This window comes from Annulohypoxylon truncatum (assembly GCF_022578515.1).
Source record: "Annulohypoxylon truncatum strain CBS 140777 unplaced genomic scaffold F4807scaffold_23, whole genome shotgun sequence".
NCBI lineage: Eukaryota > Fungi > Ascomycota > Sordariomycetes > Xylariales > Hypoxylaceae > Annulohypoxylon > Annulohypoxylon truncatum.
This window is the reverse complement of record NW_025953809.1, coordinates 89,979-108,100: the sequence shown is the minus strand read 5'-3', so window position 1 is coordinate 108,100 and position 18,122 is coordinate 89,979. Positions and strand designations below refer to the sequence as shown.

The 18,122-nt window shown below is 50.1% G+C and overlaps 6 protein-coding genes across 6 annotated transcripts; 1 reads left to right on the top strand and 5 right to left on the bottom strand.

Moving 5' to 3' along the window:
* The first annotated feature begins 143 nt into the window (after positions 1-143).
* Positions 144-1,860, top strand: F4807DRAFT_154481 (Homogentisate 1,2-dioxygenase). The gene is made up of 3 exons (XM_047993254.1): positions 144-235; positions 320-453; positions 511-1,860. The coding sequence occupies exons 2-3, from the start codon at positions 386-388 to the stop codon at positions 1,841-1,843; spliced, it is 1,401 nt and encodes a 466-aa protein (XP_047852656.1). The 5' UTR covers positions 144-235; positions 320-385; the 3' UTR covers positions 1,844-1,860.
* A 228-nt stretch (positions 1,861-2,088) lies between these two features.
* On the bottom strand, positions 2,089-4,270 carry F4807DRAFT_431728 (FAD/NAD(P)-binding domain-containing protein). Its single transcript, XM_047998535.1, has one exon. The coding sequence runs from the start codon at positions 3,629-3,631 to the stop codon at positions 2,315-2,317; it is 1,317 nt and encodes a 438-aa protein (XP_047852655.1). The 5' UTR covers positions 3,632-4,270; the 3' UTR covers positions 2,089-2,314.
* Positions 4,271-4,786: 516 nt separating this feature from the next.
* Positions 4,787-7,254, bottom strand: F4807DRAFT_431725 (FAD dependent oxidoreductase). The gene is made up of 2 exons (XM_047998534.1): positions 6,528-7,254; positions 4,787-6,467 (listed from the first exon to the last, which is right to left on the bottom strand). The coding sequence occupies exons 1-2, from the start codon at positions 6,775-6,777 to the stop codon at positions 5,329-5,331; spliced, it is 1,389 nt and encodes a 462-aa protein (XP_047852654.1). The 5' UTR covers positions 6,778-7,254; the 3' UTR covers positions 4,787-5,328.
* Positions 7,255-10,759: 3,505 nt separating this feature from the next.
* On the bottom strand, positions 10,760-13,144 carry F4807DRAFT_431719 (MFS general substrate transporter). Its single transcript, XM_047998533.1, has 4 exons — positions 13,012-13,144; positions 12,529-12,950; positions 12,248-12,460; positions 10,760-12,200 (listed from the first exon to the last, which is right to left on the bottom strand). Exons 2-4 carry the CDS (start codon positions 12,673-12,675, stop codon positions 11,076-11,078), a joined length of 1,485 nt encoding a protein of 494 aa, XP_047852653.1. The 5' UTR covers positions 12,676-12,950; positions 13,012-13,144; the 3' UTR covers positions 10,760-11,075.
* On the bottom strand, positions 13,123-15,792 carry F4807DRAFT_431715 (MFS general substrate transporter). The gene is made up of 2 exons (XM_047998532.1): positions 13,916-15,792; positions 13,123-13,844 (listed from the first exon to the last, which is right to left on the bottom strand). Exons 1-2 carry the CDS (start codon positions 15,139-15,141, stop codon positions 13,649-13,651), a joined length of 1,422 nt encoding a protein of 473 aa, XP_047852652.1. The 5' UTR covers positions 15,142-15,792; the 3' UTR covers positions 13,123-13,648.
* Positions 15,793-15,958: 166 nt separating this feature from the next.
* On the bottom strand, positions 15,959-18,040 carry F4807DRAFT_431713 (uncharacterized protein). Its single transcript, XM_047998531.1, has 2 exons — positions 17,407-18,040; positions 15,959-17,349 (listed from the first exon to the last, which is right to left on the bottom strand). The coding sequence occupies exons 1-2, from the start codon at positions 17,740-17,742 to the stop codon at positions 16,381-16,383; spliced, it is 1,305 nt and encodes a 434-aa protein (XP_047852651.1). The 5' UTR covers positions 17,743-18,040; the 3' UTR covers positions 15,959-16,380.
* Positions 18,041-18,122: the final 82 nt, after the last annotated feature.

Sequence of the window (18,122 nt, the reverse complement as noted above, 5' to 3'; positions counted from 1 at the left end):
AAAGCATCAAGCCACAATGAACTGGCTGGAGAAGCGGCTATTAGTGGATATTATCGGCATTATGTTTACCCCAATCTCCGCACTTCTCCAAATCTTGCCGTCATTGTGTCCAGTATGTCTTCATTATTTCCACCACCTGCATCGGAATTCTTTTGTGAACTCTCTGCTGTACTCGGTCTGCATTCCGCTCCATTATTTACCTTCAGTAGCCGACCGTGCTTTTTTTACCTTTTATGTAACTCAAGTCTCCCCTCATCGTCCGTACTACCTCGAAGATGACAATGTTGTCTGATTCAATGTTCGGCCCATTTTGTAACAGAACTCTCCAAAACTACAATATTGACCCAACTTGATTATTCGGATAAATTAAGTTGAACTGCTCACAATGCCTATCACAACATTTTCATTCGACGAGAAATATAGATATCAAAATGGCTTTGGGTCTTATCATGAGTAAGTTGACGAGGTATATCGTGTAATGGCCAACTTACCTTAAGATGTGTCACATAGGACCGAGGCGATTTCGGGCGCTCTGCCAATAGGCCAGAATTCTCCCCAAAAACCCCCCTACGGTTTGTATGCCGAAAAGCTATCAGGGACTGCCTTCACGGCACCGCGGCATGAGAATCAACAATCGTGGCTCTATCGAATACTTCCGTCGTGTGCACATCCCCCCTTTGCTCCTGCAACCGATAGCTCCTTCAAGTCAGACAAGCTCGCAGAATCGGCGAAACTGGAGTATATACCAAATCAACTACGATGGGATCCCTTCGACCACGATGAACAGACAGATTTCGTATCCGGTCTACGTTTGGTGGCTGGGGCCGGCGACGCGACACTGAAACAAGGCATCGGCATGTACATATATGCAGCCGGGAAATCGATGGACGAGAAGTCTGCTTTCTACTCAGCAGATGGCGACCTCTTAATCGTAGCTCAGGACGGGGTACTAGACATTAGGACAGAGCTAGGTTGGCTTCTAGTCAGGCCGATGGAGATATGCGTCATTCCAAGAGGAGTTAAGTACCAAGTCCATCTCCCCTCCGGTCCAGTCCGTGGATATGCCCTCGAGCTTTACCAGGGTCATTTTACTCTTCCAGAGTTGGGCCCAATTGGATCAAACTGCCTTGCCAACGCCCGCGACTTTCAGGCTCCCGTCGCTAGCTTTAGCGAGGACTTTGGCGCTACAGCTTCTGACGGCCCTAGCACCTACGCGATTACGGTCAAGTTCAACAACTCGCTCTTCCAGACCAAACAAGCCCACACGCCCTTCGATGTTGTAGCTTGGCACGGCACTTATTACCCGTACAAATACGACCTAGGTCGTTTCAACACCATCGGGAGTATTTCGTACGACCACCCTGACCCCTCAATCTTCACCGTGCTTTCGGCGCTCTCAGACCAACCCGGCACCGCCGTCGCCGACTTTGTCATCTTTCCTCCCCGCTGGCTGGTCGCTGAGAACACATTCAGGCCGCCGTGGTACCACCGCAATACTATGTCAGAGTTCATGGGCCTCATCGCGGGCGAGTATGACGCGAAGAAGGGAGGCCAGGGTGGTTTTATGCCCGGCGGTGCCAGCTTACATAATGTCATGAGTGGACATGGCCCGGACGCAAAGAGTTTCGAGGGGGCTAGTAACGCTGAGCTTAAGCCAGCATTGGTCGGGAAAGGTAGTTGTGCCTTTATGTTCGAGAGCTCTTTAATGGTTGGCGTAACAGAATGGGGCCTCAAGATGTGCAAGAAGGTGCAGGAAGGCTACAACGAAGAAAGCTGGGGCGGCGTTCAAGTCCATTGGAAGAAGCCTGAGGGTGCGAGCGCCAATAGCCATCTACTGAACTGAGATAATTGTCGATTAATTGCAGGTTTGAAGCCTCCTATCTTCCAAAAGCATAGTGCGCCAGTGATGTGCTACTAATGATGAGATGACCATCTACCATAGCTTGAGAATAAGTAGGTAATATAGGTAATCTACTCAGAATGAAACATTTACTCAATATTCAGCTTATACGCGACATATGATGGGAGGCCACACTCCACCATCTCGGTCAGGAACATACCAAGTCACAGCAACTGACCATTATAGAATTCGAGTTCAATACAAGTTTACCTAATTGAGCGGTATAAATACTAGAGTTGGGTATTTTACAAATTTACAAAGCACCATAATTGCGCCCGACACCACATTATTCCACAGCTTATCCCGGCCTCCTAACAGCCGGAGTAGATTCTCGAGCGGGTATTTGAGCCTTAACCAAACCGTCTCCCTCTTCCCTCCTAGACCCTCTTCATCCCTTTATCCACGATGCCTACTTTAAGGAGCAGCAGGGATGCCCATCTCAGGATACTCCGGAAGCGCCAAGCCACCCTTGTTCTCAGGCACGATAGCAAAGAGTATCTTATCGATCTTGAAAAACGTGACCAACGACGCGATGAAATGGAGCAGCCGAATGCCCCAGCTCGACTGGAGCGTCATCATCCACGGCGACCCGGGGGGCAGCTTCTGCGCCTCGTCGACGTACGGGCGCACATTAACATCGTACGCCTCGAGCGCGGTCTTCACGTCGCCCTTGTGCCGCGCCAGCTCGCCCGCCAGCGTCCAGGCGCCGATCAGCGAGACCGTGGTGCCCATGCCGGTGATGGGGGCGGCGCAGTAGCCGGCGTCGCCGAGCAGCGCGACGCGGCCCCGCGCCACGTGCGGCGCCTTCACCTGGCCGATCGAGTCGGCGTAGAAGTCGGTCGCCTTGCGCATGCCGTCGAGGAAGCGCTCCGTCTGCCAGCCGCAGCCCGCGAAGACCTTGCCGAACGTGTCCATCTGCGCCGCCGCGCTCTGGCGCTCGACGCCGCGCCGCACCTCGTCCGACGCCGTGCGCACCACGAGGTACACCTGGGTCCTGGGCGGGTGGGCCGCGCGGAGTGCGGCGCCGCGCCCCGCGCCCGCGTGGTAGTAGAGCGCGTGCTCGCCGTCCGACGGCTGCTGCGGGATCGTGTAGTACGCCGTGTACATGTTCAGCCGCTTCAGCATGGCCAGCCCGGCTTCCTCGCCGAAGAGCATGCGCCGCGTGCGCGACCACTGGCCGTCCGCGCCGATGACGAGGTCGTACCGCCGCTCCGTGCCGTCCGAGAACGTGACGTCCACGCCGTCGTCATCTTGGACCAGCGTCTTGGGCGTGATGCCGAATCGATATCGCACGCCGGGCTTGTTCTCCGCCTCGGCGTCGATCTGCTCGGGCGTAGGCTGGGGGTCCATGACCCCGGTCTGCGGGTCTTTGAGGCTGGCCTCGTAGAGCAGCTGCGCGAGGTCGCCGCGCATGATCTCGAACTCGCTCGTGAAGGACTGGGCGCCGCTGTCGGTGCCGCTGGTGCCGAAGACGCCGTGTCTCTTGCCCTTGCCGTCGACGAAGGCGAAGCCGGCCTCGTGCACGACTTTCTCGCGCACGACGTCCATAAGGCCGAGACGCTTCATTAGGGGCACGCCCCAGGATCGGAGGTCGATCTGAAGCCCGTTGTGCCGGATCCCCGGGTAGCGTTCTACTACCGTCACGCTATTTTCCGGGTCGGTGCGGCGCAGGAGAAGAGCCATGGCGGGACCGCAAATGCCGGCGCCTACTATTAGGACTTTAAGAGGCATTTTAGTGGTATGAGTGCTAACTAGGATGAGGAAGAAAATTAAGATTACAAGGGTTGAAAAGATGTTTGATCTGTGAAGACTTCATAGTGAAAGAAGATATATTTCGAGTAGGAAGAGGCAGAAGTTATATAATAAAGGAACTTATTTATCCTACATAGCCCTAGAGGTTATACGAAACGTACAGGTCGTTACATAATACAACTCCATTCCTATTTCAGCTCTGAAGCTAGCCCACCTCGGCGGCCGTCTTCTCGTGAATCGATCATCCGAGAAGCGCCCGTGAAGACCGACGGACGTACGCACGGTTCAGGCTTCCATAACCAGGGCGTGCTAGATCCTGTTGAGTCATTCTCGCCTCAGCTCGGGCGGCGGAAGACTTCCGCATTAGTGTATCCTTGCGCGAGAAGAAAACCGTAGGAGACATACCCGAAACGACGAAAGGCGCGAGCTCATTTGCGAGCGGAAAATACGTGAGTTCTCCACCTCCGAGCCTCCGCCTAAGGCAATCCTGTTACCGTTTTGCATCAGCATAGTAGCTGGAGGCTTCATACAATCAAAGATTATAACTAAGAAGCTAAGAGACTACCTAGATGCCTTGCACGGGGTGTCCGAGACTATGCTCAGTCAATTGGACTAACTACCTACCTATTAGTGGACGCGTCACTCCTTTTATTTCGTAGTGTAATATTAGCGCGATATTGTAGCAGCTTTCCGCAGCATGATGTAACATATCAGAAGGACCACGCTTGTCTCTCGGACAATATTATTATCGTAAAGTGCGAGTTAGGCCGCCTCAGAATCGACAGAGGCATGAATTTCTGCCTACTTTAAAAGGTATAATATTTCCAAACTAGTAGGTAACTACCAATCAATCAAATCCTTTACTATATTTCCAGTTTTCATTTCAATTCATGTTTTCGAGGATAAATCATGAGTCACTCGTCGTCGAGTTGTAATACATGGTATCATCGATGCGTTTACGTAGCACGATAATTTTTCAGGGGCAATAACGGACACGTTCAATTCGCGAAGTCATCCTAGATACGACAGTATTCCTCTGACTTTAAACTCACTTACCGTTTTGTTCAGCCCTATAATTATTAAGTTATTTCCGATCCGGCAGATGGGGATAGTATCGATCAGTAAAGTAAGATTGACTAATGCTGCGTTGGCCGATCGTCCGACCAGCCGAAGCTGAAGGTCCTTCGCTCCCGAAATATATGCATCTCGTTTTCGGTGCCGGGTAGATATACAGCGCATGAACGAGGTGATAAGACTGCGGTAGCGTCGTAACGAGTGAAACAAGATGCACTTCATTCTCGAGATTACTGGCTGAGATCATACGACGCTCCTTTTTCTATCAACTATCAGATCTAGATCCTAATTACGTTGTGTTTTAATGCCTTAGACCGCCCTTGTCTCGAGAAAGGAGCAACGAGTCCTGAGTCACCTCACCTTGTTGGCGACCTAAATCATTATGCAACGTCATTCTACCATGCACCGACGTTAGGCAACATACCTAACCGGCCTCAAAAATGACGCTTTCTCCTTGCCCTCCCAGGGCCCATAACATAGATAATTAGATGAACTTCACGCCAAACCTCTTTACTCAAACTTATAGTCGTAGGGCAGCTTATATACAAGAAAGGCGATTGCAACCTCTTGAACGAGCCTTACCAATTCAGCTGATTCCCTGATCAGGATAGCCGTCCCTTAAAAGTTAACTTCAACCTCTCCTCATTGATCTTGAATATTTCGGGAAACCAGACATCAAGCTCTTTCTCGTCACCACCCTCCATCATCGCTACAAGCGCGCGAGCACACATCCAACATAGGACCATACCATGCCCCTGAAAACTACTCGAGATCCAGAGGTCCTTCTCCCCAGGTACCTCACCAACGAAGGGGAAGCCATCAGGACTAAACCCCATAATACCTGACCACGCCTTGCGAATACGTCCCTCCGGGTCGTCGGCGCCCCAATTATCGCCGAAATACTTTGGTAAGGTTTCATTAAGGCACTTCATGATAACGTCATTAACCGCACTATCATCCGTGGTCCCATATTCCCCGAGCCCCTCCTCGGGGGCCTTAGCCAGGGCCCCGCCAATCACGATGTCACCTTCGAACTTAGAGCCCTTAGGTCGCTGGATCATGTAATCATAACCACCTTCGTAGACGAAACTGTACGTCGCCGGCAACCCGTCCTTCGGCATATTCAATCCGGGCCTCTGCGCAGTCACGTTTCCGCGAAGCGGAACAATGACGCCTTGGAACCTATTCCAGACTCTCGCGGTGTAAGCATTCGTAGCGAGGACGACCTTCCCCGCGCGGATCGCGCCCCGAGGCGTTTCGACCTTCCAGCCGCCGCCGCCCTCGAGCTTCTCCAGGTTCAGCGCGGGCGTATTCGTCTGCAAGTTGAGGCCTTTCGCCAAGCACAGCTTCAACACGCCGATGCCGAATTTATACGCGCTCAAGCTACCCGCCTCGTATGACACGCCACCACTCACCCCCTCATCACCCCCTCGGCCGCAGAAGAATTTGTTCCGCATGTCTTCGGGGCTGTGGAGTTTGTAATTCGACGCGTCGTCGCCCGGCATCGCGTCCTGCATGGCCTTTACAGCTATCTGGTCGAGCTCCCACTGCGCCGCTTCGTAGACGACGTCTACGGTGTCGAGTTGAGTGCTGTCGCATTCGATCCCGTGTTCCCTTGCGAAGGCATGGACGGCGCGCACGTTCGCCAATTCCATGCGAGCAATCTTCGCCGCCATAGCTGTTCCATATTCTTTCTGATGGGCTAAGAATGAGCGGTAGGACGCCGCCTTGGTATGCCCGCCTATGAGACATGGAGTAAGCTACAGTTAGCCGGAGAGGGGTTCGGGCGGGAGAGATGTACCGTTTCGTCCGGTAGCGCCTGAGCACGCTTGCCGAGCTTCCAGCATGACAACATCGCGGGCGCCGCTGCTCAAGAGGTTGAAAGCTACGGCAGCTCCGGTAATTCCACTTCCGATGATGACGACGTCGGCTTTATCAGGCAGCGAGTTGGTCAAGCGCAAGTCGGCGATCTCGTCGGGTTCAAGCTGCCAGTAACTCTGGGTAGGGTTTTCCCTTGGCAGGGCGACGGGAATCGCGGCGCGTTTGTCCATGTTTACGAGGTGAGAAATGATTTGATTCAATATGTTGAAGGCAAAGGCGCGGATAGACAAGAGGGCACGATATCCATTTCGTGACGCCTTAGTGGAATAAGCGATCTGATTAAAATAGCAAGTTACGTATGGCGGCTTAAATACATAGTCTTCTAGGTACCAAATAGACTAGATGTCTCTAGTGTTCTCTATTCCTAATGAGATAAGACCATCGAATTACTACGTATCGGCATATAATCACTCGTATTTGAGCGTGATCGGAGTAGCTGTAGATAAGAGACACTCTAGTTGGAGATCGAATGATTTTACAGTATGAATTGATAATATCGATACTGGCGAAGATATGTGGCTGTGGTGGCTAGTGGAATAGGGGCTACGACTGTCGACAGAGATAGGGGTTCAGACTCGGCCTAAACGATTGTCGCTTGAAATATTTAGCTGATACCTACATTATGGCCCATGCAAGATACAGTAGCCTGGGTTTCGCATAAAAATAATCAATTCATAACTGTCTTAGGTAGAGGTTAAGAAATAGCATGAAGTAGTACTATATCTCCACCTCAATACCTAGATATCCAGGCCAATTCCTGGGCCGAAATGCCGTGATGCAGGATATATCAACTGCTTCCACAGCTCCGTTAAACGTGAATAACCCCAAACAAATGATTTTGCCGCAGTAAGTTCTCCAAGACGAGGTCGTTGACAACCTTCAAGTCCAAGCCCTAGCCTGCATTTTCAAAACTTTTAACTTTCAAGCATAACAAGAAACAAATTTGCCAACACCGTCGTATTTCAAAAATTCAAAACCTAGTCCTTTTCCATTCATCTCTTCTCCGTCGATGGCTCTTCCTGCCCGTTCTCGGGCGGTGGCGCTCCGATAGTTTCTTTGGCGGGTGGCTCCTTCCAAATCGAAGGAGCAACGGGGCCTTCCAGTGTACCCGAGCTACTGGAGGCCTGTGATTCCTGGCTTACGGGGCGTCCCCAAAGAGGTTCCTTCCGTTTCTTGCAGTTGGTCGCCAAGGCTTTCTCCCTGCTCGCCCGCTTGTTCTCCTCCTTCTGACTTATCTCCGCCAACACCCCGGGCGGGTAATCGATACCGGGATTGTTGATGTTGAAACTGCACTTCGACTTTTGCGAAATGCACTTCGCACATTTGAGCGAGTTGTACTGTTTGACATGGTCACTGGTCGGTACCCAGCATCCATCGGGATTGTTAGTACAATGTGTGCAAGGAACGCGTGCTTTCTGTCCTATGCCGTCTTTGAACAATGCCTCTCCTCTCTTCTTCTCTCTCGAAGTCTTCTCCGAGACCGTCTTCTGCGAGATAGTGCCACGGTTGCATGGCCGGGAATTGTGGCACGGTTGGTTAGGCTCCTGCGGTTTGCGTGAATATGGTCCACTAGGGAGAGGATGTCTGATATTCGGCAACTTCTGTTGCACTATATCCCTTTTATACGAGACTGTGACGGCGAAATATGGGTATCCAAATCTATCGATCGAAGGCAGTTTAATTTTTGGGGTCGTGGAACTTAAACCTGAAGTCGTGAAGTTTGAATCTGGAGTCGTTGAAGCTGAAGCTCGAATCATAGGAGCTGAATCTGGAGTTTTAAAAGCTAACTTTGGAGTCAAAGAAGCCAACTCTCGAAGCGTAGGATTTGGATTCGGCGTATCATAGTAGACGACATTGAAATACGCATTCCGTGGTGGGAGACGACGCATTTCGGCTTCCAGATGCTGATATATTGTCAGTGCATCCGATCCAGCAGTAAATAAGGAAACTTGACTTTAGATAGAACGTAGGCTGTTTGGGACAGCTCAATGTTATTGAAAATGGTACGAAGCTTTTGGAAGATCATTCCCCGAGAAGGAATATCAATAAATAGCAAATACCGCACTCTGCGTACCTCCATTTTAGAGCTTATAAAGCTGGGAATCCTAGGATAATTCGATGGGACTTATGTTGTAGTGGAAAAGTGACAAGGTTGTTGATCATGGAGTGGAAGGAAGTTTGTAGGGATATAGTAGGAAAGATATACGCAAAAGATATGTATCTCCGATTCTAATATGTAGGTTCGATCATGGTACTAGTAAATCTAAAGCGTTTTCGGAGATGATTGAGATCGTTTGTAAACATAAACAAATTGTATATATTTCCCAGCGTAGTTACATTGTGGCTTATAGAAGCATTATTTTAGAGTTTGATCCGCCAGCCATTTAACGTTGACATCGGAAATAGGGGCAAAGGGCATCCAGGCAATTTATGAAGTGTACGAAATAACTACTCATTATTCTATGCCTTCAGTATAGACCAAGTATTCCCATAGGAGGATCTCACACCAGGATGTATGTGTGTGCACAATTTCCCCGTTCATTTTAGATCGTCGGGAAGCGCGATATGATTACAGTTGCATTAGATCTTGATGAGATATTCATGTCTGACCAACTTTAAAACTACCTATAAACTGTCCAACGTTAATACCGGTATATTGTATCCTATCACGACAGAGAACTAGATAGCGAGGAAATAATAACTTGGTTGCGTGAGGAGCTCTAAACTGTCCTTGCCTAGGTGCCAATGGAATACCATACCCAGGAGAAGCCCTTCCTTTGCTTTATTCTAGGTCTAATCACTAAGAGGTCTCCCGTGGGCCGAACTTAAATCCCACTAGACCATCTCACGAAATAGATTTAGAAGAGGCAGGAATGTTATAAGGTAGGTTGGTTAGGTTTTCTTAGAAATCGACGAAATCGAAGAATGATCTTATGTATTCCTCATAGTACAAGTAGCATTGTCCTCGGCTTGCCATCATAGAATTGTATTATGAGCCATTGGTGTATATATCATCATTTAGTTGCGTCAAGCATCGTATCGTATTTCAGCATCGGTTTCCACGGATTCATCATGCTTGCTGTAATAGCTTGGTGGCTATTGCTGTATGTTGGACTGTTTCGAGGCTAATTCGTCTACATATTTAAAGCGTAGCAAAGGTGTCTACATGCCGATTTGGCCCGTAAAATTACCCTTTCTATCTGTCCGCTGATTGTGCGTGGTAGGCCGTGGAGTACAAAAGCTCGATTCCCAATTTCTGCCATATGTTTCCCAGGATTCTCCAAGCCATAGAGGATCACGATCCGACATCATTACTTTTGGTATTCCCCAACAACACGTTAGCCGTTTACCGTGAAATGCCAATGCCCACCTTCGCCTATCCCAGTTATGTTGTCCCAACACGATCAGCGGTAATTTTGAAAACTTGTTCTCTGAAAAACTATATGCGTTGAACCCAGAAGGTAAATAGCCTTAAAGAGCGAGTTCCGTACGGTCGGCGTAATCTTCTAATCCATACGAAGATCAGCACATCAGGGGAGAGTTAGTCCGGGTAAAAGTAGGAACAAGAATAATAGGGAAAAAATGGCTTGCATCGCTGTACACCTGGTTTCAATCTAGGCGAGCCCCCTAACTGCAGTAACTGGAATGACGACCAACCAGTTCGCAGCCCAACGATGTACGGTCCGGTCCATTTTTCGCGTAGCTATGGTGTCTTTCCCTTTTGACAGAATATATTTAGATATATCCTTTGACATATGAGGCTCTCTTCCAGAATGTAGCTGGGTCTAGTTGCATCAACAAGTTTCCAGTATCCCTGAACCCGATTTTTGGCAACTTTCTATGCGGGTTACATGGTCAACAATGAGGCTTATGAAGGCTTTATCGGTCGAGGAGGCGCAATCTGGTGAGCACATGGCCGTGAGGAGCGATCGGGTGTCTTCAGGCGGATGAACGAGTTCGAAATCCCAGATAGGGAGTAGCCGTACATGATCTAGAAGAGGGAGACTCCCAGTCCCTCGTAGTGTGATTACCTATCCTGCGTTGGGGAATATCAAAAGTATGACACACACATTAGGCCAAGTTATAGATGCAGTGCCCAACGTGGTCCTCGATAGATCGCCTGAGAATTATCACATCATTAATGTAAACTGAAGCGAGTCGATTAGCGTTTATGTTGTATGTTTAAGTCTGAATCTAACGAGAACGCTTTTGAGCAAGTTACATCCGCCGTGTTCGTTGCACCTTCCCCTAGATGCACACTTTATCTCTGAAGGAAATGAGGTGGCAGTAACCTTTTGACGTGAACTCAAATCAACACCACACATAAATCAAACTTTACTTACGAGACCAGACCTGGAAGAAGAACCGATGGCGACTGAGTTGTGGCGTCTTTCTCTTCAAATAGCCGCTGATATACAAGGTACCTAAGTACCTAATATTTGTCATACTACATAGGGGTAGGTACTGCCTAAGACATGATATTTCCAGACCCACCCCCTTTTTCAACACGGTCTTCAAACTTTTCTTTAGAAGCCTCATCCTCCGTCGGTATTTCAGTAGGCGCTTCCGTCGTGGTTTCTTCAGTATTCGCCTCAACATCAGTTTGCGCGTTGGGAGATTGGGCCTTTTCCTCGGTCTTCGACTTCCTCAAATTCCACCCACCCCGCCAACCCACCCAATGTTTCTCATGCGGTCCTCTCACAACAAGGACTAGCAGACCCGCTATGATCTGGGCGATATTGAATGCACCAGAATACGTCCAGCCTCCTTTCGCATATAAGGCATTGCCAACAGCTGTGCCGAAGAGTTGTCCGCAGAAGGTGTGGACCATGTAGACGGAGTTCACGGCATTCTGAGCTTTGGAGTCGACATGTGCTATGGCAACACGGTTCGCAACGATGATCGTGTTCATCCCGAGATCTCCGAAGAATGCCCAGATAACAGGACCCGCCAGTGAGAAGGTCCCCACGAACGTGCCCACGCAAATCGCGGCGATAGTTACAAGATGTGCGATTATGAGTGAACCATGAGGATGTAGGCGTGCTATCAGGACTCGCGATATGATCGGGTTTAGAAACACCGGCGAGATTCCGATAAGCGCAAAGAGGCCGATGGCCAAGGTGGACAGGTGGAAGACGTCGGCAAGCTGGAACGTCAAGGTAGTCCAGAAAGAGGTGAACATGCCCATCGTCAAGAAAGCAATGAGCGAGTTCTGGGTAAGTTCAGGCTTGAGAAAAGGCAATGTAATGATCTTCAACAGAATCCTTGGGTAGGATGTCCCAGGGCTCAAGATGGGATAATCGGGCATCACGAAGAAGAGGAAGATCCAGGCAAGCACCTGGAGGCCAAAAGAAACCCAATACACGTTTCTCCATGACGTGTATTGAGTGACAATGCCGCTGAGAAGACGAGCAACTAGGACGCCAAAAACAAGACCAGACATGACTATAGAAATCATGGTGGCCCGATGTCGCTGAGGTGCATACTGAACCGCAAGCGGAAACATAAACTGCGGAGTCACGGTTAAGAGCCCGACCAAAAAGGAGAGTCCCAAGAAAACAGAGAAGGATTGCGTCAGAGTGCATCCAAGCCACTATAAGGGGTTAACGGGGTTTTCTTCTGCTATAGATCTATACATACTATCAGTGCAGCCATGAATATCAGACTGAGGATCATAGGTCGCCGTCGAACTATATCTCCGATCGGAACAATAAGGAGAAGCCCGACGGCATACCCAGCTTGAGTGAGAGTCGGGACCAGAGAAGAACGTTGATCTGACACATCGAAGTCATCCGCAAGGATATTTAAGATAGGATGGGTATAGTATAGGTTCGCGACACTGAAAGCAGCAGTCTGATCCGAATCAGCGGTAGGTCGCGCAGAGTTATCAAGCTGTGTCAAACACCCTGGGTACAACTTACTAGTCCAAACAGAATGTTCATCGTCCAGCTAAGATCATGATTTGCTTCAGGGTTCCATTTAACCCATGGCGGCGTCCAGGTGAGTCGCTCAAGAGCACTCGTAAGCCCTTGGCTGTGACCTTTCGGAGAGTTTTCGCTACCCATCATGCGCTTGCCCACTAAAGGGAGTTGACTGCCTTGAATTTGCGATATGGTCAACCTACTACCTGGCCTGATGAAACCGAGCGAGGTAGGCTGTGCGACATATATGAGCAACGTCTAAGTCAGTTGGGAGTCACGCCGAAAGAAAGGTCACCGCTTTGATGCATGCTGACTGAATAACGTTGGTCTCCGTCGGATTTAGCCCAAACGCCGATCGACAGGGGAAATAATGAGACCGGAAAGATGTTGCATTGCGAGAAAATAGCCCTGGTACGGTGGACCTAGTCCTTTGTTTGTTAGATAGGTCCTCCAGTTGATGAATAACCACTATTTACTGCCTACCTAGTTCAACTCAGCATAATAGGTAGTCCAAACCTATGTAATCATATCAAAGCCTTTGTGCTAGTGAATATACCAAAGTCGAGTGGTATCACTACAAGTCATCTTCCCACTACACTCCAAGTCGCATATCAACTAAGACTTTTGTCGCTAAACCGTCACACGTGGTACCATCTTAACACAGAATGATCTGATTCAATTTTTTCGCGCTTTCGGCACAATTGAGATCGAACCGAAGCAAAAAGAAAGTATATGCCATTTAGTCGCCTAGCCATAAGAATAGGAGAAATGACGAATATACCGTCCGCGAGTCGCAACTGTTCTAGCAGGAAAGTTCCGAAATCTAGCGCTCTCTGTTAGAGCCCTAACTTATTAAGCGCCTCCAGGTGCATGCTAGCTCCCTGTAGGTTAGGTCTTTAGTAGTGCGCATGCAACAATCAAGTGGCTTGCTGCATAGGTCCCTACCAGCCCGCCTTTGAACCTCGTATATCGCCAATCAATCGTCTATTCAGTACTTAGGGTATCATCCAAAGCTCCCAATCCCGTCTATTATCGTGATATATGGCACACCCAATACATATGTCCGAACACTTTAGTAAACCCAAAAAGTCGTATCATACACGCCCATAAGCACGAAATATTAAACAGCAGCGGCATCGACATCGTCCCGTTTATTAAGCGCGTTTTCTGTCGTGACCTGGGCTTCCGTCACCTTGACTTCGTGGCTGTGGTCGAGCTCCGAGAGCACGATCCAGGTGAACGGGATGCAGAGGACGGTGATGCCGAAGTTAAGCCCGATACTGACGAAGTGGTTGGCGCCACCTTCAGATTGCATACTAAAATTGAGTTAGCATATAATGAAGCGCCCGGATTAAGGAAAAAGGTAGGTAGGTAAAGGATGACTTACGCCCAGGCTACCGTCTGTCCTAACGCCTCCACGCCTCGCAAGATACCGGTGTGATGAGACAGCGACGACAGATCCGTTGCGTACTGGCCTACAAGCCAATAGAGGAACTGCTGGAAAGCCTGGCCCGCGAAAGTCCAGAAGAACACGAGCGCGTACGCCGAACCAAAACCGCCCTTAAACCAATCAAACACGGGAGCTTCAGGCGCATCGTAAAACCGCTTCTGTAGAATAATAGCCCAGATCCAGGTACCGATGAGTATGGTGACGATAGCGATGAAAGCCATGCGGCCCCGCGTCCGGATGTGGATGCGTTGGCGGTCGAGCAGGGCGGCGACTAAGAAAGAGCTGAAGATACCGGCGAAATTGGTGAAGAAAGACGAAAAGGCGCGCGAGCGAACCGTGAAGTACTTGGTCAACCACGTGCTGACGAAGCCATTATAGAAGTAGCTGATGAAGAACGCGGGTAGTAGTAACAGTACGCGCCGAGAAACCAATAGGGATCCTACAGCGCGAAATTCAGCGCGCCATGTCGGCTCCTTGCGCACAACGACAAGCGTGCCATCCCGTCGCCACACCCTGCTCGCAGGGCTAAGGCAGAGAGCAATTGGTAGCCCCAAGCACATAATCACAATGAACACAATGTACGTGGCAGAGCCCACGGAACCGGAAGTCGAGCGATTCGCGTTGAGACCGAGGTTGATAGCACCTCCGACGATAGGGCCGGCCGCCTTCGCAGTTTGCCAGACGGCGAGGTAAAACGCGCGGTCCTGGGGGCTCGGATAACCGATAATAATCGCAGCCTCGGCGGCCCAGAAGAAGCCGGCAGAGATACCGCAAAGCGCGCTTCCGAACAGCATGAACCAGGTGGTTGCGTTGACGTTGTTGGTGTATAACCCGGCGCCGTAGAGCGGGTAGCCGATCGCACCGAGAGCGAGGCCGTAGCGCAGGCCGATGCGGTTGTTGATCGCGCCGGCCGCCACGCAGACGATGGAAAAGAGACCGTAGACCAGAGCGTTGGCCGCCGATACGGCATAGGGCTCAGCTGCGCCGCCGGCTCCGAGACCGCCCAGCGCATCCCACATACCCGGCGCAGTGAAGGAGACGCCACATGCGACGGCGATCTGGAAGGGGACGGATCGAAAGATGGAGTGCTTAAGCGGCGCGGAGGCTGCAGAAGCAATAACCTCCTCGGAGGATTCGGTATGATCCGAAGCTGAATTCGCCATTTTCTCTTTTTCTTGACAATATTCCCGTCGCTACTCTATGCTATCACTAAGTGGTCCGTATCGACCAGGTAGGAGTAGAGTCACTATGGGCGCAACGGACTCGAAAGAAACTCTTAGTCTTCTTCCGGAGTGCCATTGCGCCCACGCCTTATAGGCTTACGAGCACGCATTATATACATGCATGGTTGTCGCGACGTCGAACTGACAAAGGTCGAAATTTTCGTGTGGACCCAATTGCGTGATCGCCTGGATGCAGGCTTTTCTCGCTAGTAGCGTGACAAGTTGGTAGGCGCCGGTATGCTGACTAGCCTACACCACCGGGATGGGCCGCAGATAATTTTACGATCGTTTTCATTGTATCTTCTTACTATCCGAGTCAGTTGGTCAAAGTCTTCAAATAGAAGTAGATTTTTGAGACTATTGAGCCTCTGGAATATGAAGTTGACGTTGGAACATGATATAAGTAACTAGGAGTAAGAGAGGCAAAGCTATAGCTGAGACATGTTAGCAAGCGGATATTGCACAACGTAAACCTGGAATTACAGTAGGTAATAGAGTTAAGAGCCGCGTCTAGCCAGGCAGGATAGTACAGGGATTGCCCTGTATGCGGCATAGTTTCGGTGTAATGAGTAAACGAAACTCTTGGTGAAATGGCGCCATTGAAACGAAGTTATTAAAGGAGCGCCAACTCACGGAAGCAACTGCTGCTGCATCTGCTGAATCCGGGGTACTGCCCGAATTATTACCTAAAATCCGAGTATCAGGTCGGATTTAGTAGGTTACAATATAATAGGCCAATTCTGAGTCTCAGTGTAATGTTAAGAGGTAGTGTCTTAATGAAGACTATTATTAGCACATTTAGATGGCTTAATATGAGTCTTAAAAGACTCAGGCAGTATTCAGCATAAACGATAGAATGAGCACCAACTGAAACATCGAACCTCCTAACATACGGTGTTTATTAATCAGTGTGGTCTACCGTACGTTGATAGCAAGATTGCTAGGTACTCAGTTAAGCAGCTACCTAGTGAGATTGAGCATGTCTTCAGGAACCGTCCTTGACCAAAGCTAGGGGAAAGACTCTTAACTGGCCTAACACAACCAAGAGGTGCAGTACCTCGTGCAATCATTTTATTCATCCGTCCAACAGTGATCTCCGTCCACATAGACATCGGTATTGATATTTTGAGAAATCCGCACCGCGGTCCAATACCCGTCTGAGACTCGATGTCCATATCCCTACTTCGTATCCCGACTCTGGTCGCCGACTGGTGGTAGACCAGCGCTCGCAGCACTCTCGCCCACTTTCAGTTCCTCCTCAGGCACGCCAGCCCCAACGCTACCAGAGATACTCAGGTTGCTAATTCCTCGCTCCATGGCTCTACGTTCTCCTCTGCGGTCTCCGGCTATAGTCGTACCACCTCCGATGACGCTTCCGACCCTAGCAGCACCGCCGGCATTGACGTTAGCACTTGCCGCAGTGCTGCTACTCTCGCTCCGGTCCCTTCCAGCGCTAGTGCGGCTAGCATCGCTCTGCCGACGGTCACGTAGAGCTCGCTCCAAATCCTTGATACGTCTCTTGAGAGATTCGTTCTCGCGCTTAGCTAAGTCTAACTCTTGTCGGTAGTGAGCCGTCTCCTCGTACCGCAGAGTCGCCGGTAAGAGGCCCGGAGAGAGCTCCCCTCCGGGAGTAGCGGCAACACTGGTACTGGAGGATGCTGAGCCACGAGGGAAGTAATTCGATCCATAATCATAAGAAAATCCGTGTGGTTGCGTGTAAGAGGAGCCAAGGCTAGTGCTAATGTGGTACGGATGCGGTGAATGAGTTCGACTTCCGCTTCTCTGAGAAGCGGTGCTATTCTGTCGGCTCATGCCTGGAGCACCTCGAGGATTCCTTGCCGCTTCTAGAACCGAAGCAGCGTTTCCTGAATGAGGGATCGGTATAGGAGCAGGTGTAGAGCCTTGTGAGGCAGTAATAGACTGGTTCAGACTACGCGTACTAGCACTCGATCCCGTTCGGTGATGTCGACGATCAGCACTAGTCGTGGGAAGGGGAAATCCAGGGCCAGATAGGAGATGGGTGTCGGTGAAGGACGATGGGTGGGTCTGATCAGCAGAGGTCGATGCGCTCGTTGATGAAGTATTCGAGGCCACTGACGAGTTCTGCGCCGCTCGAAGCATAGTCAAATCACGCGTTAAGCGGTTCACCTAGACTAGTAGTCAGTATGACCACATATATCGCCAGACGTTCCCATGATATCATACCAATAGCTCCTGCTCCTGCTCTAGCTGCGAATGTAACTCAGCAGCTGTCAGGGGACGTGGATGTCTCAAGGGACCTGGACCAGCACCAACGCCGGTGTTGTCTTGTCCTGGGGCGGGATGCGGAGGCATTGCAGAAACTCCGGATAGTGATGGTGATGGGAGAGAAGTCAAAGATGCTCGGTTGACAGCATGCTGATTCGAGGGTAAAATGTTAAGAGAGGGCGAGATGGGCGTTTGAGGAGGGGGCGAGACTTGAGACTGGCCGTTCTGGTTGGAAGTTTGACGAGAGGCGGCAAGAATATGGGGAGAGGGTGGGACGGAATTGAGGTCGGGCATGTTTATCTAAATCACCTGGTCAAGTGGGTTTGATGTCCTTAAGGCTTGTTCGGTGTATGTTTGTCGCTCGTCAACCGAAGGTTGATTTAAAAGTGAGCTCCTAGGAGGAGCATCAGAGCCGAACAGATAGTAATCTTCTGTCAGTAAGGTCACATTGCCTTTCCCTGTAAGAGATGACCACGAGGAAATATCAAAGGGCGTTGTTATTTGTTTAGGCAAGCAATAACTAGAAGATGGTTGGTGAAAGTGGTCGCGTTGAGTGGTCGCCTTTGCTTTCCGCCAAATCGGAAAGTTGTCTGGTTCCACTCTTCCACCCATTTCACCCATTTCGGTCAGTGCTTAAATTTAGAGCTTCATTCCGCATGCACATGCGGGGTCCG